At 37.0% G+C, this 13,506-nt stretch overlaps 1 protein-coding gene across 1 annotated transcript in view; it reads left to right on the top strand.

Moving 5' to 3' along the window:
- Rp1 (RP1 axonemal microtubule associated) overlaps nt 1–13,506 on the top strand; it is a 388,520-nt gene that overhangs the window by 102,305 nt on the left and 272,709 nt on the right. The window contains exons 9-12 of the mRNA XM_063258495.1: nt 5,124–5,199; nt 5,958–6,034; nt 6,140–6,171; nt 6,325–6,454. Coding sequence (XP_063114565.1) covers nt 5,124–5,199; nt 5,958–6,034; nt 6,140–6,171; nt 6,325–6,454 — 315 coding nt within the window. The remainder of the gene's footprint in view (nt 1–5,123; nt 5,200–5,957; nt 6,035–6,139; nt 6,172–6,324; nt 6,455–13,506) is intronic.

The following is a 13,506-nucleotide window of genomic DNA, read 5'->3' as shown; positions in this document are numbered from 1 at the left end:
TCCTTACCTTTTTTTGTCTGTCTCTTGTCTCACTGCTCTGGCTAATGTTTCCAGAATTATATTGAATAGGAGTGGAGATATTAGACATCTTTGTCTTATTCCTGATTTTAAAATGAAAGTTTTCAGTTTTTGTCCATTTAGTGTAATGTTGGCTGTTGGTTGGCCATAGATAGCTTTTATCAGATTGAGATATATACCATCTATTCTGAGTTTCTGTAGGTCTTTTTAAAATAATGAACTTATTGGAATTTATCAAAAGCTTTTTCTGCATCTATTGAGATGATCATGTGATTTTTGTCTTTGGCTCTGTTGATGTGGTATATTACATTTATTGATTTGCATATGTTGAACCATCCCTGAAATCCTCGAATAAGTCCCACTTAGTGATGATTTATATTTTTCTTAATCATTTGCTGCATTGTATTTGCTAGTATTTTACTGAGAATTTTTGCATCTATGTTCATTAGGGAGATTGGCTTATTGTTCTCCTTTTTGGTTGGGTCTTTCTCTGGTTTTGGTACTAGAGTTAATGCTTTCCTCCAGGATTGAGTTACAGAGAATTGCTTCCTTTTCAATTTTGTTGATGAATTTGAGAAGTATTGGCATTAAATCTTCTCTAAATTTTTATAGAATTCAGCTGTGAATCCATCAGAACCTGTGATTTTCTTTGTTGGTAATTTCTTTAATTACATTTTCAATTTTATAACTGATATTTGGTTATTCAGAATTTTTGTATCTTCTTGATTCAGTTTTAGTAATTCATAATTTTGTAGCAGTGTGTCCATTTCATCTATGCAGTTATAGATTTTCTAAGTAGGTATTGATGATCTGAATTTCTATAGGATCTGTGGTAATTTCACCCTTTTCATTCCTCAATGCATGGATTTGTTTTTTCTTTCCTTTTTTGATGAGGTTTGAGTAGAGCTTTATCAATTTTGTTTATTCTTTCAAAGAACCAACTCTTCAATTCATTAATTCATTGTATTGTTTCCTTAGTCTCAATTGAGCTAATTTCTGCTCTGATCTTTATAATTTCCTTCTGCTTATGAGTTTTGGTCTTGACTTGCTCTTCTTTTTCTAGAAACTTCTGGTGTAGCATGAGATTGTTCATTTGTGCTCTCTCTGTTTGCCTGAAGAGAGATTCCATTGTCATACTTTTTTCCTCTTATCACTGCTTTCACTGAATTCCACAGGTTCAGTATGCTGTGTTTGCATTTTCATTTGATTGTAGATATTGTTCAATTTTTTTTTGTAATTTCATCTGTGACCTATTGGTTTTTCAGGAGGGTATTTTTAAATTTCCATATATTAATGCATTTTTGCAGTTTCTTTTGCCATTAATTTCCAATTTCATAGCACTATGGTGAGATAATATGTATGTAATAATTTAAATTCTTTTGCATGTTCTATGAGCTTGGATATGTTCTATTTTAGAGAATAACCCATATGCAGCTGAGAAGAATATGCACTTTCATGTTGCCAGGTGAAAATATAAACATCTAGTAAGTCCATTTGTTCACAAGTTTGATTCAGCTCTGTTATTTCTTTGCTGATTTTTTGTCTAATTGATCTCTCGCTTTGTGACAGTGGAGTATTGAGGTCTCCTGTTACAATTCTGTTATTGTTTATTTGGTTTTTCATGTGCATAGCATTTGTCTTATATAGTTGGATGTTCCTATATAATTGGGTGCTCCATACATTTATGATTGTTAGCTCTTCCTCTTGATTTTTTCCCCTCATAATTGTGTAGTGACCTTCTTTATCTCTTTCAATCATTTTTGGTTTGAAGTCCACAGAGTAGCTACCCTTGCTTTTTTTCTGGGTTCCTGTTGCATGGAATATTGTTTTCCATCCTTTGACTTTCAGTCTGAGTTTCCGTTCAAGTGAGATATTTTTCTTGTATACAGAATATTGTTGGATCCTGTTTCTTGATCCATTCTATCAATCTATTTCTTTTAATTGGTGAATTGAGGCCCTTTACGTAAATGGAAATAACTGATACATATTGGCTTAAGTTTGTCATGTTCTTTTCCTGTTTTTGGTTCCCCTTATTTTCTCTTTTGTTTAATTTCTTGCCCTTCCTGGTGGTTTATTCCTGTTGTTGTTCTGTGAATTGTAGTTATTTTTATCTCTGTCTTCTATGTCTTTCAGTACTGTTTCTAGGGCTGGTGTAGTGGACACAAATTTATTCATTTGTTCTTTGTCATGGAAGTATCTTATTTCTCCATTAATTTTCAAGGAAAAATTTTCAGGGTACATCAATCTGGATTGAAAGTTGTTTTCTTTCAGGGCTTGAAATACTTCACTCCAAGCTCATCTTGACTTGAGGGTATGTGTTGAGAAGTCTGCAGTGATTCTAATGAGGGTTCCTTGATAGTGACTTGTGTCTTTTCCGTAACAGCTTTTAGTATTCTGTTTTTATGCTGAATTTCCTCTTATCTTGTTTATTATATGTTTGGTTATGACTGTTTGGAGTTCTATATGCCTCACTTATTTGTATATGAGATTATTTCCCCCTGTTTGGGAAATTTTCTGTTATCGTTTCTGTGAATAGTTTTTATGTCATATGCACTGACTTCTGCTGCCTGTCAGTCTTATATTGTTTTTATGGCATCATCTTGAAGCTGCTGAATTATTTCATAATCTCTTGATTTTTAAAAATTTTTTAAATTTTTTGTTACCAGGGATTGAACTCATGACCTCATACTTGCTAGGCAGGCACTTATGCCACTGAGCTAAATCCCTGGTCCTCCCTTGTTATTTTTAAAAGCTCTTTCTTTTCATGTCGCTAGCTACTATCCTATCTTCAAAGTCTGAAAGTCTGTCTTCAGTTTCATTTAAGTGGTTTTTCCAGCTTTCGGTGGAATTTTTAATTTCCTGGATATCTTGTTAGATTTGATTTATGTATTCTATTTCTTTCCTATATAGTTCATTCAAAGTTTCCATCACTGTTCCATCTTTCTGTGCTTTTTAAAATCTGTCTTCTCTTAGCTATGCTGAGCAAATCCTTTATTAAGTTTGTCGTTACTTTATTTACCTGGGAGATTATTTCTAACCAGATTTCCTCTATAGCTTCATGGATATATTTCACTTGCTATCTTTTCACAAATTTCATGCACATGCCTGCCAGTGTCCTCTATTTTGATGTCTCTTTTACTTATTCCTGATGAACTGGGCATTTGAAATTGCATTTTGCTTTTTTATTTTGTCATTTTCACCTCTTGGGTTAATATTTGGTTCTTTTCAATCCCACTACTCTCAACTGTCTGTTGTGTATGTTGTAAGAGTCCTACTGTGTGGCTGATGTTCACCTAGTTGCTGGCTCTTACAATGTAGGGGAGGGGGCCAGTCATTTGAATTTCTCCTGTAAAGCTTGCTGGGTGAATCTTAAATTTTTCCTATGCTGACTAGCCTAGAAGAGTTGATGGAAGCCATCCCTTAGGTCCTGTTGTTATTGTGGCTTCAGGCTGTTCCAGGCTTCCAGATCCACCTGTTTATAGTGTACACCCATCTGTGACTGTACTGTATTATAGGGGGTCTCATAGGCCCTTTCAGTTCCCGTGGGTGGAGAGAGGCCTCTTCAGTGCTCTCGCCAACCACCCAGGGTTTTCTGTATGGAAGAAAGAGTCACCTACACTTTTGCTGGCTTGCCAAGGTCTACACCTGGGGGGAGGGTTTGCGGAGGTTGCTGTTGACCCACTGAGGTCCTCTACATGAGGAGGAAACTAATCACTCTATAGCCGGCCCACCAAGGTCCTCTGTATGCAGGCAGGGGTTGCTGAGGCTCCCACCAACCCACCAAGGTACTGCAGGTGGTGGAAGGGGTTGCTGGCACTCTGTGGGCTGCTGAGGTCTTTTGGGTGTGAGGAAGGATGAATGATTATTCCGTTGGCTGCTGAGGTGTTTCAGGTGCAGGGAAGGGCAGTCGAGCCTTCCCTCAGTTGTTGAGATTGCCCAGATGTGGGGAGAAGGATGGTTGATGATCCTGTTGGCTGAGGCTCTCCTTGGCTGTTAAGGTCGTCTGGGTGCCTATTGTTTCTTTGTTAAAAGTTGAATTCTAAAACTGAATAGTGTGAAATGAACAACTCAAGGATTTCAACTGAGGTAGAATATATTATTTTGTGAGATATATCTTTGTATAAACAGCACGATTAAGATTAAAATACCCTATATTATGGTTTAGATCTAAAATGTTGTGCCTTCAGGAAGGAGATTGGATCATGGGGGTACTCTACCATCAGTGGATTAATCCATTTCAGAGTTCACGGCAGAACATGCTTTAGGTAGGTAGAGTCTGGTTATATGACCTAGAATTCTGTTTTTCCTATCTGGATGTTGTGTTCTTCCTCTTCTTCCTTGCTATCATGGTATGAGCATCTTTTCTCTACCAGACTCTTTTACCACGCAGTTTCTGCCTTTAATCCAGTCAAGCAGAGGTGAAAATAGGAGCCAAAATAAACTTCACCACCTTTAAGTTGTGGATATCTTGTATTTTGTTTGGGCAGTGGGAAAAGTGACTAAGACATCCCATTTTATCAAAAAATGAGATAAAATTGTATTTTAACTAAACCCAATTTGTAAATTTATATAAAAATAAATATTTCAAAAGAAATCACTGTCTTCAGGGTTATTATCTTTTAACTTCTGTGGAGTTACGAGATTTCTGAATTAATTATTCATTTTTAGTCAATGAGTATATATATATATATATATATATATATATATATATATAATGTATGAACTCATCACCCAAATATGAATTTGAATATTTTTGTAGAAATAGAAAGTGTTACTAACTCATCAGGTATATATTCTTTGGAGCTTTTAAGTTCAGGATTATCAATACCATTTATGAAATTAAGAGCAACTACAGAATTATTCTATCTTCATTTGTTGAGCAAATATAATGAAATCATATTGCAAAATGTGAAGCTTTATAGTAATGCTGTTCTTTTGTTACATGCATAAGAAGTGTTTAAATATTTCTTACTGTTAATGTTAAAATTTGATTTCTTAGAAAGTTGCATGTATATTTAGAAGTAAGAACCTCTATCTTAAAACTGAAAGTAACTCCTGGACCATATATATTTATATCACATTTTTATTTCTTTGATTTTATCTAGGAAATGGGTGGTTTCTTGATGATGTTGTGGTCAAGGATCTTACAACAAGTAATGAGTATGTCTTCTTCTGTCACAGGTTTGTAGGTGTGCTTTTACATTGAGCAAATTAATTTCATATTATCTTCAAATTAATGTATCTTTGTAAACTGGATAGCTTATTCAGTTATTCCTGGTAATTGATGATTTATTATATAACTTTTATGACCATTAATCTTAGGGGCTGCTCCTTCTGTGGAGAAATAAATTCATTATTTTTATCATATTCCTGATATAAATTTAATATTCATTGGTAAATTAAGGTTCCAAATTAGATTTAAAAATAATAAATGGGAATGATAACTGTTGTATATAACTTCTTAAGTAACTATGACATTGATGACCTACTGTCAGCAGACCTTGATTTTCAAGTTATTTTTCCAGTAATGGTAGTAGGATTGCTGTCTATTTCACTTTTTTGCCTCTTTTCTTACGGAACCAATGCTAACCATTTATGAAATGGGGATTGAACTGGGGTTTGAACTGGTGAGTTAAAATATTGGTCCAATGGTGGTAAAAGCTATGACCTTTTCAGTTAGCAGGCTGATAGATTGAGTAACTCACGTGTAGATTGGTGAAAACATTTGAGTTTTAGCATGTAACAGCTTCTTCCTCTTTCCACCACCCTTGCACACTTACAGTCATTTTTGGATTCCATTTTCTATTCTGTACTATTTTTAAAATATAAATGAGTGTCTATAGTTGTTTTTTCCAGTCTATTCTGAGTTGATAGATAATTGCCAAAAGTTTGAGTAAATATAAAACCTGAAAAGAATTGATACATTTTTCATTCCACAGATGGCTGGATCAAGGGCAAGATGATGGCAAAATTGTCAGAGAACTGCATGCCAGGGATAACAATATCTTCTCTGCAAGTGAGTGTCATGACACACATTTCTTGAGAAGTTATGTTTTATGATGACCTAAGAATGCATGACATTGTTGAAAGTAATGGTTTTCTCTATGCTTTATCTTCTCAGGGCAGAAGCTAGAATTTCAGAGAAAAAAAACAGTAAGATTTTTCTTTGGGTTGTAAATTGTTTAAAATAAATAATATTCAAATAGCTATTTGACATGTTAAAACAGTTTATAATGTTTCATAATGCATGTTTTTTTATTAATTTTTCCTCTGTGTTCTCACACAACACTTTTTTTTTTGTTTTAGTGGGTTGCAGAGAGCTGGAAATTTTTGAAAGGAAATACTCTTCAGTTCTATAGCAAGCTGAGTAGGGGATTTGTTCGTCTGCATCCGGATGGCACAGTTGATGCTAATGGAGAAAAGACGGATAAATATGGTAAAGCCAGTCAGCAGTGTGTGTGGTGCCATGAAGGTTGGGAGCTGCAGGAAGGCACATGTCTAGGAACAGCCTAATTTATGGTTTTTCTCCTTTGCTATCTGGCTTGACAATTGAATTAGGTCATTCACATAATCGTCATCTTCCTTAATGCTCAATAATCAAGCATCAGTGGGCACGAGGCTTAAATACTCATAGATGTCAGTATGTAGAATGGTGTCCCATGAAAAAATTTGTATTTGGTAGTATTTAAAGAATAAAATGTAGGCAATTAAAGTATTTCAGTGAATGCAGCAGTGTGGCTCCTGAATAGTGGCTGTTTAAGGAATTAAGTCAGTTCTTCCAAATACTGAGTGCCTGTTGTCCTCAGAGTAGTTTGAGACCCATAGAAATAATGACAATATTGCCCTGAATTTCAGATTCATAATCTAACAAAGAAGACAGATAATAAATTCAGTAATTCTAACAATGGTTATAGTTAATATCTTAATAGGGCACATAGGAATAACCAGGCAAAGAAAAACCTGATTTTATGTTTAATATCAGCATAGGTGCAGCCATAAAAATGAACAAAGGGATAAACTGATTTTTTTTTAATAAATCCAAACTTTCACTTCTTCAAAATTTGGAACTTCACTATTTTAAGTAAAAATTTCATATGCTATCTATGAATATAACTTTGCTACTCTTTTTTAAAGAAACTGTGCTCTTCATGCAGCCTCTGGAATGTGTTAGCAACACTAATCCATGGCATATCTGAAAATGTTTCCTCCTCCATCTCACATTAGAGATCCTAGGGAGTAAACCAATTTTCTGTTCTGTGAAAATATATAATCTTCTAAGAATACTTCTGAATAATTTCTGCTTCCAAAATTAACTAGTCCTTAGATATTTTCTGTAATTATTGGCTCCCACCTGGGATTACTTATCCATTTAGATTACTCAGAATAGCCCTTCATATCCTATTCCCTCTTGCCAGTGCCTCTTTCTTTATGAGTATGGTAGAGTGTGTTTGCAACTATAGCACAAATATACTTCTCCTTGTTAGATCAGAAACTGAGCAGGATCTAAATTTTACTTGACTTGTGGGAAACATGAGGCCATTGGGTTAAGAGTTCAAAACTATTTCTTACATTAAATGTAGCAACCAGGGCAATATGTATCTGTGTCAGTTCCTTCAGTTTCCTAAATCTTAGACCCACAATATCCTGCTACAAGGTTCTGATGGTATTGGCACATGCATTGGTTATGTTAAGGGAGATAAATTCCTAAATTAGGAAGCTCTGATCTCATATAGGGTTGCCCATTCTTCCTTCCAGAGAATAACACAAAGATATAGGGACATGTAAGCACACACTTATATGGAGTGGGGCAATGGATGTATTTTTATTCTAAAATATAAAGAAATCTCTAAGATGCATAAAAAGTGTTTACCTTATACCTCTGGGACATATTGAGAGAACAGGATGTCTTCAATGCTGCACTATCTCTCCAAAAAATATTTTGTGTCCTCTCAGAGGTGCTGGACCATGCAGAAATATGAAGAATAATTTTCTTCTAGCACCCTTTCTGCAGGATAGTTTTTTTTTATTTTGAAGAGAATAAAACCAAATGAGAAAAAACAAAATGGGGTCAGTCAAAACAAAAGGGTGGACATAGTACATGACTTACAAACAAAATACAAGGAGATCAATAATGGCTACTATAATGCCTTTTGGTATCTTCAAAAGAATTGCCCATATCATCAGGTATAATAAAATTGAACAAAACAGTACAGAATAAAACCAATAAAAAGTTGGAGACATTGTAGGATTTCAAAAGAAAGTAATAGTCAAACCAGAATGAGTATTGTAGTGTATCTTACTGTCTTTAAAGTAGTTGCCTGTACCATCAGACTTGATACTATCAAACAAAACAGAATAGAGTAAAATAAGTCAAAACAAAACAGTGAAATCAATACAGAGCTTCAAATCAAGCTAATAGGAAATAAAAATGGTTATCATAATATATCCGGCTGTCTTTGGAATAGCTGTCCATGCCATCAAATCTAATACAAGTAGACAAATTGAAACAGAATAAAACCAAACTAAACAGAACAATGAAAACAATATGGGTTTCAAACTATGATAATAGATTAACAATGGCCACTGCTTTCCCTTTTTAGACTATTCCTCCCCTTTCATTTTCGTGGGATGTATTCTACATTTTGGATCCCACTACCTCCTATAGTTTTTATATTAGGGAGGCAACCTGCTATTCACCTAAGTGACTCTGAACCTTTTTACCCCTGGGCATGACCTTGAGCTGTATCCATTCACCTACAAGAGCCTCAAGGTTTCTTTCTTTATAGCTGAGTAGTTTTCCATTGTATAAAAATATCATGGCTTTCTAATCAGTCTGTAGATGAAGGACGAGCTACCCCTATTTTTTTCTGGTTCCCTGTCACATACAACATTGTTTTCTCGTCTTTGACTTTCAGTCTATAAACCCCCTTTTGCGTTAAATGTATTTCTTACATGAAGCATATTGATGGGCCCTATCTCCTGATCCACTATGCCTATGTTTCTTTTTATTGGTGAATCGAGGCCATCTATATTAGTGGTTATGGTCACCCTTCTCTGCCTCATCTCTGCCATGGTATTTTTCTACTGTTGGTTGTCTACTTTTCCCCTTCATTCCACTGTCTGCCCCATGCATTGAGCCCCCTCTGCCACTGTTCCTGAAACCATGATCTTTTTACTCTCTCTCTAGAATATCCTTCAGTATTTTTTGTAGGGTTGATTTGGTGGTCATGGATGCCCCCAGGTCCTCTTTGTCATGGAAGCATCTTGTTTCTCTTTTAATTTTGAATGATAGTATTTCAGGGTTCGTCAGTCTGGGTTGGAGGTTATTTTATTTCAGGAGTTGGAATACTTTACTCCAAGCTCTTCTTGATTTGATGGTTTGTGTTGAGAAGTCTGTCATGATTCTGATGGGTTTTCCTTTATAGGTGATCTGTTTCTTTTCTCTGAAAGCTTTTAATATTCTGTTCTCATGTTGAATTTCTGGGATCTTGATTATTATATGTCTGGGTGTATACCTATTTTGGTTATAGCTCACTGGAATTTTGTATGGCTAATATATCAGTATATTTCCTATACTTGGGAAGTTTTCTTTAATTATTTTTGTAAAATAGCTTTTGTGTATCATTTGTGTTTACCCTGTTTCTTCACACACATTTTTTATTCTTAAGTTATAGTTCCTCTTGTCATCTTCTAGCCTTTGTATTGTTACTTCCTGGTTCCTTGTTATTTTTAAGAGATCTTTCCTTTCATGATCAAAAGTTGCAAGCCTGTCTTCAAGATTTGATAATTTATCTTTAGTTTCTTTCAAGCAGTTTTGCTAGCTTTCAATGGATAATCTCTTTGAATCTGTTTTATGTATTCTAAATCTTTTTTATACTCTTCATTCAGGGTTTCTCTTATTTTTCTATGCTCCTCTATTCTTCCGTCTGTGTCTTCTTTAGAGGTGCTTAGCAATTTTTTTTATGTTTCTTATTTCTTTTATCTGCAATAATATTTCTGTTTTAAGTTCTTTTGTAGCCTCTTATGTTGTTTCTTTATTTCAGTTGCTGTTGCTTCAGAAACTTCAGGTGTGCAACTCCAGATCTCTTCTGTGTTTACATCTCTTGGACCAGTACTGCTTGGGTTGGAGGCCAGAGACTGCCATTTGCTTCTTCCTCTTGTAATTTTCCTGGTTTCTTCTGGACAAGTGGGTAGTGGGGTCCCTGGCACTTCCTGTGTTGGCTATAATTTCTCTGAGGTGTGCTGGCTAGGGACATCTGATGGCGACCATTGAGTGTGCTGATGTAGGGCTATTGGAGGCTGGTGGAGAGCAAGCAAGGGTGGGACAGGCTGGCGCCTTCCTTTAGAACTGGTTAATTGTGGGGAGCCCTCAACATGTTAGTATGCATGGGGCAGACGGAGCTGGTTGGGGATAGCTTTAGGGAAACCTCGGTGGTGGCTGTTGGATTGTGCACAAGGGTGGAACTTAGTCCAAGCAGTTTCCACCAGTCTTCACTGAGCTAGGAGTGGCTGAATAAAACTGACTGTAATTCTGGCTCTGGGCTTATCTTGCCTGACTCCAAAATGGCCTCTGGCCAACCACCCACTACTGTGGGAGGACTGAGTCCCCCACACTCACTGCCAGTCAGTGCAGTTCTCTGGTCTGCTGCTCCTCCCTGCCACTGCATCTCCCCAGAGAGGCCTTTGGGCTTGCCAGCCACCAGCTTCACTGTGACCATGTGTCTCCAGGTTCTGACAGCGCTTCTTGCACAGTGGTTCCGGCTCTGGGTGAAAGTACCACCAGCTACCACTTTCTTCTGTATAGATTTTTTCATCTTTTTATTCTTTCTGTTAGCTTTAGTTATCATTCTAGGTTCTTCCTGGGTCTTGGTGTCTCATTTTTTTTCCTTTTTGTCTTCTCCAAAATGCTATCTCCAGCATCTGGGCTGTTTCTCCTAGAGAGGTTGTTTACTCTGCTGCTTACTATTCTGCCATCTTCCATGAGACTCTGAAGGCTGGTTTTTAAGGAACCTTGCCATTGCTGCATTAAGTTTTGATTAAGGGAATGCAGCTGGAACAACACTTTAATTTGCAAAATCTGCATTTTTTGTCTTTGCTCCTTGAATTAATCTTTTTTGGAATCAACCTTCCTACTGTGAAGAAACCCAAGAACCATTTGCCCCAGAAACAGCTCAGTCTCTGACAGCCGCAGCTGAGTTCCTGACCACAGCCAGTACCCCAGTCTCTGTGTAGAAAAAAATTGGTATATGATGAAAACAGTGAAGTTTTTTACCCTTGCTTCTGGAATCTTAATACATTACTCCTGCAATACATAGTGCATAATGAATAGCCCCCATAAAGGCTATGTGTATTTTTTCTCAGTGACAATTTTTTCCCTTTTTTTTTTTTTTTTGGTAACATGAAGTCTTTTATTACTTATGGTGTTATTTCCTGATATGCATGCTTAGCGTCCCATAAATTCACACTACTAAATCAGTTTTCACATGCCTGGGAAATGTAGTGAATATTGACCTGTGGACATCTTTTCATGCAAATATTTTAAGTATATATCTCTGAGATATATGGCCTTAAATTTTTTTTTTTTGTACTGGGAGCTGAACTGGAAACTTGCATCTGCCAGGCAGGAGCTGTGCTGCTAAGCTATATCTTGTACTGGGCTTATAATTTTTACTTCTCAAAGCAATATTGTTTTTCTTGCCATAAGCCAAACTTTCTATGTAGTAATTAATTCTGTTGGGGTTGTAGCTATTTTAATATTTATAAAGTTAGAATGTTAATTTCTCTGCAAGTTCTTTTTGGTATTTTGCCCCAGAGAGAGGGGTGTGTGAAGCTGTGGGAATGAAGGTGAGGATGCAAGGGAAACCCCGGGAAGTTGGAAATGACAGTAGAGGAAAGCTGTAGGCTATGAGAGGATCCATCCTAAAAGAGAGGTCATGTGGGCTGCAGCTGAAAAGCCATAAAATGGGGTGGGCCATGCCTCTTGAAACTCACATCTTGCCACTTGTCCTGGGTGCCAGTCAAGGGGCTTTAGCACTTCATGTTTGTCCTGCTGGGTTCCAGTCTTGCTTTGGTCCCATTGTTTTCTCTGTACTCCTCGCTTTGGAAAGGGACTATTTACCCCATGCCATTATACTGTGAGTTTTGTAATTTATTTTTTATTTCTATGCCTGTTCATAGCTAAGAGTTCCCTTTGTATTTCAAGGAAGACTTTGACATGAACTTTTGAAAAATATTGGAATTGCTGAGATTTTTGGGGAAGGGATTAATGCATGTTTCACTGTACAGAAGATATTTGTCTTATATTTGGTAGAACAATGATCTTGTTTTTTTGTTTTGTATTGGAGATTGATGGGTCTTCCTGTGACCCAACTCCACAGTGGACAGGAGTTACTGTCCAACCCAGTAGGAAAGCACTGTTGTTTGGAACCAAAATAAGAGGGTTAAATCAATGGGCAGAGTTGTGGATAGTGTGATTGCCACATAAAAAAGACCCTTACATATGTTCATGGACACTTGAGCTATCTTGAGAAGACTGATGCTCTCAGGAATGACAGATAGGGCACTGTCTCTTGTGGGGTGCTAAACTAGGACGAGATGTATGAATATGTGGCCATCAAGCTGACCATGTAGGATATCGTGGTTTAGGATATAAGCTTCTCCTTTCCTGGGAAATGACGTAACAGATGCCTTGAGCAGGCATTGCAGTGGCTGACTGCTAGGAATAACGTCTGACTAAACACATTGCCTGCTGATGCTGCTAGCAACAACATCTGACCAGGGAGGCAAGGCCCATAGACTTAGCCCTCCAAGTTAAAGCCCTTGTTCAACATATGGCCCAGGCCTTAAATATTGTACCCCAGACTTCGGTGTTGCTTATGAATAAAACTGTTCACATAAAGAACTGGTTTTGTAACACCACGCGATTCTTGATTTGTTAACTATAATACAAAGAGGTGCTTGTGCCCATTTATATATAAAATGTTCTATTTATACATCTCTGAGCTTTCAGGGAATGGGATGTGGGGAACTGTTTCAAAGCTCAAGGGCATGTAAGGACACCTAAGGATGTGACCTGGTCTAGTGAAGGCTTGTCTAGTGCAGGCACACAGTAGGGATGCAGTTATGTATCCATGACAGCACAGGTAAACATGCATGCACTGGTTTCAGCACTTTGTAAGACTGTAAACATGAGATGACAACCTGTATAAGAATTGTACAATAGAGGTGCAAGTGCCTGTCTTGCATCCTGGCTCTCTGCTCTGCCCCATGCCGCCTGCTATTGTTGCTGATGTCTTGCACATCAGCAAGACATGTGAAAATCTCCTGTGGGGTTCCCTGAGCCAGCTAATTCTGCTGTTTCCATTATCAGTTTTCTTTCAAATTGTGTCTTATACAACCTCAGAGACCCAACCGGGTGTGGTGGTACATGCTTGTAATCCCAGCACGCAGGAGCCTGACGCAAGAAGATCTCTGTGAGTTTGAGGTCAG

Source organism: Cavia porcellus, unplaced genomic scaffold, assembly GCF_034190915.1.
Source record: "Cavia porcellus strain 051 isolate PalLab524CR breed Dunkin Hartley unplaced genomic scaffold, mCavPor4.1 scaffold_11, whole genome shotgun sequence".
NCBI classification, from domain to species: domain Eukaryota; kingdom Metazoa; phylum Chordata; class Mammalia; order Rodentia; family Caviidae; genus Cavia; species Cavia porcellus.
Note: the sequence above shows the minus strand (reverse complement) of the source record. Positions and strands in the feature narration are given on the sequence as shown.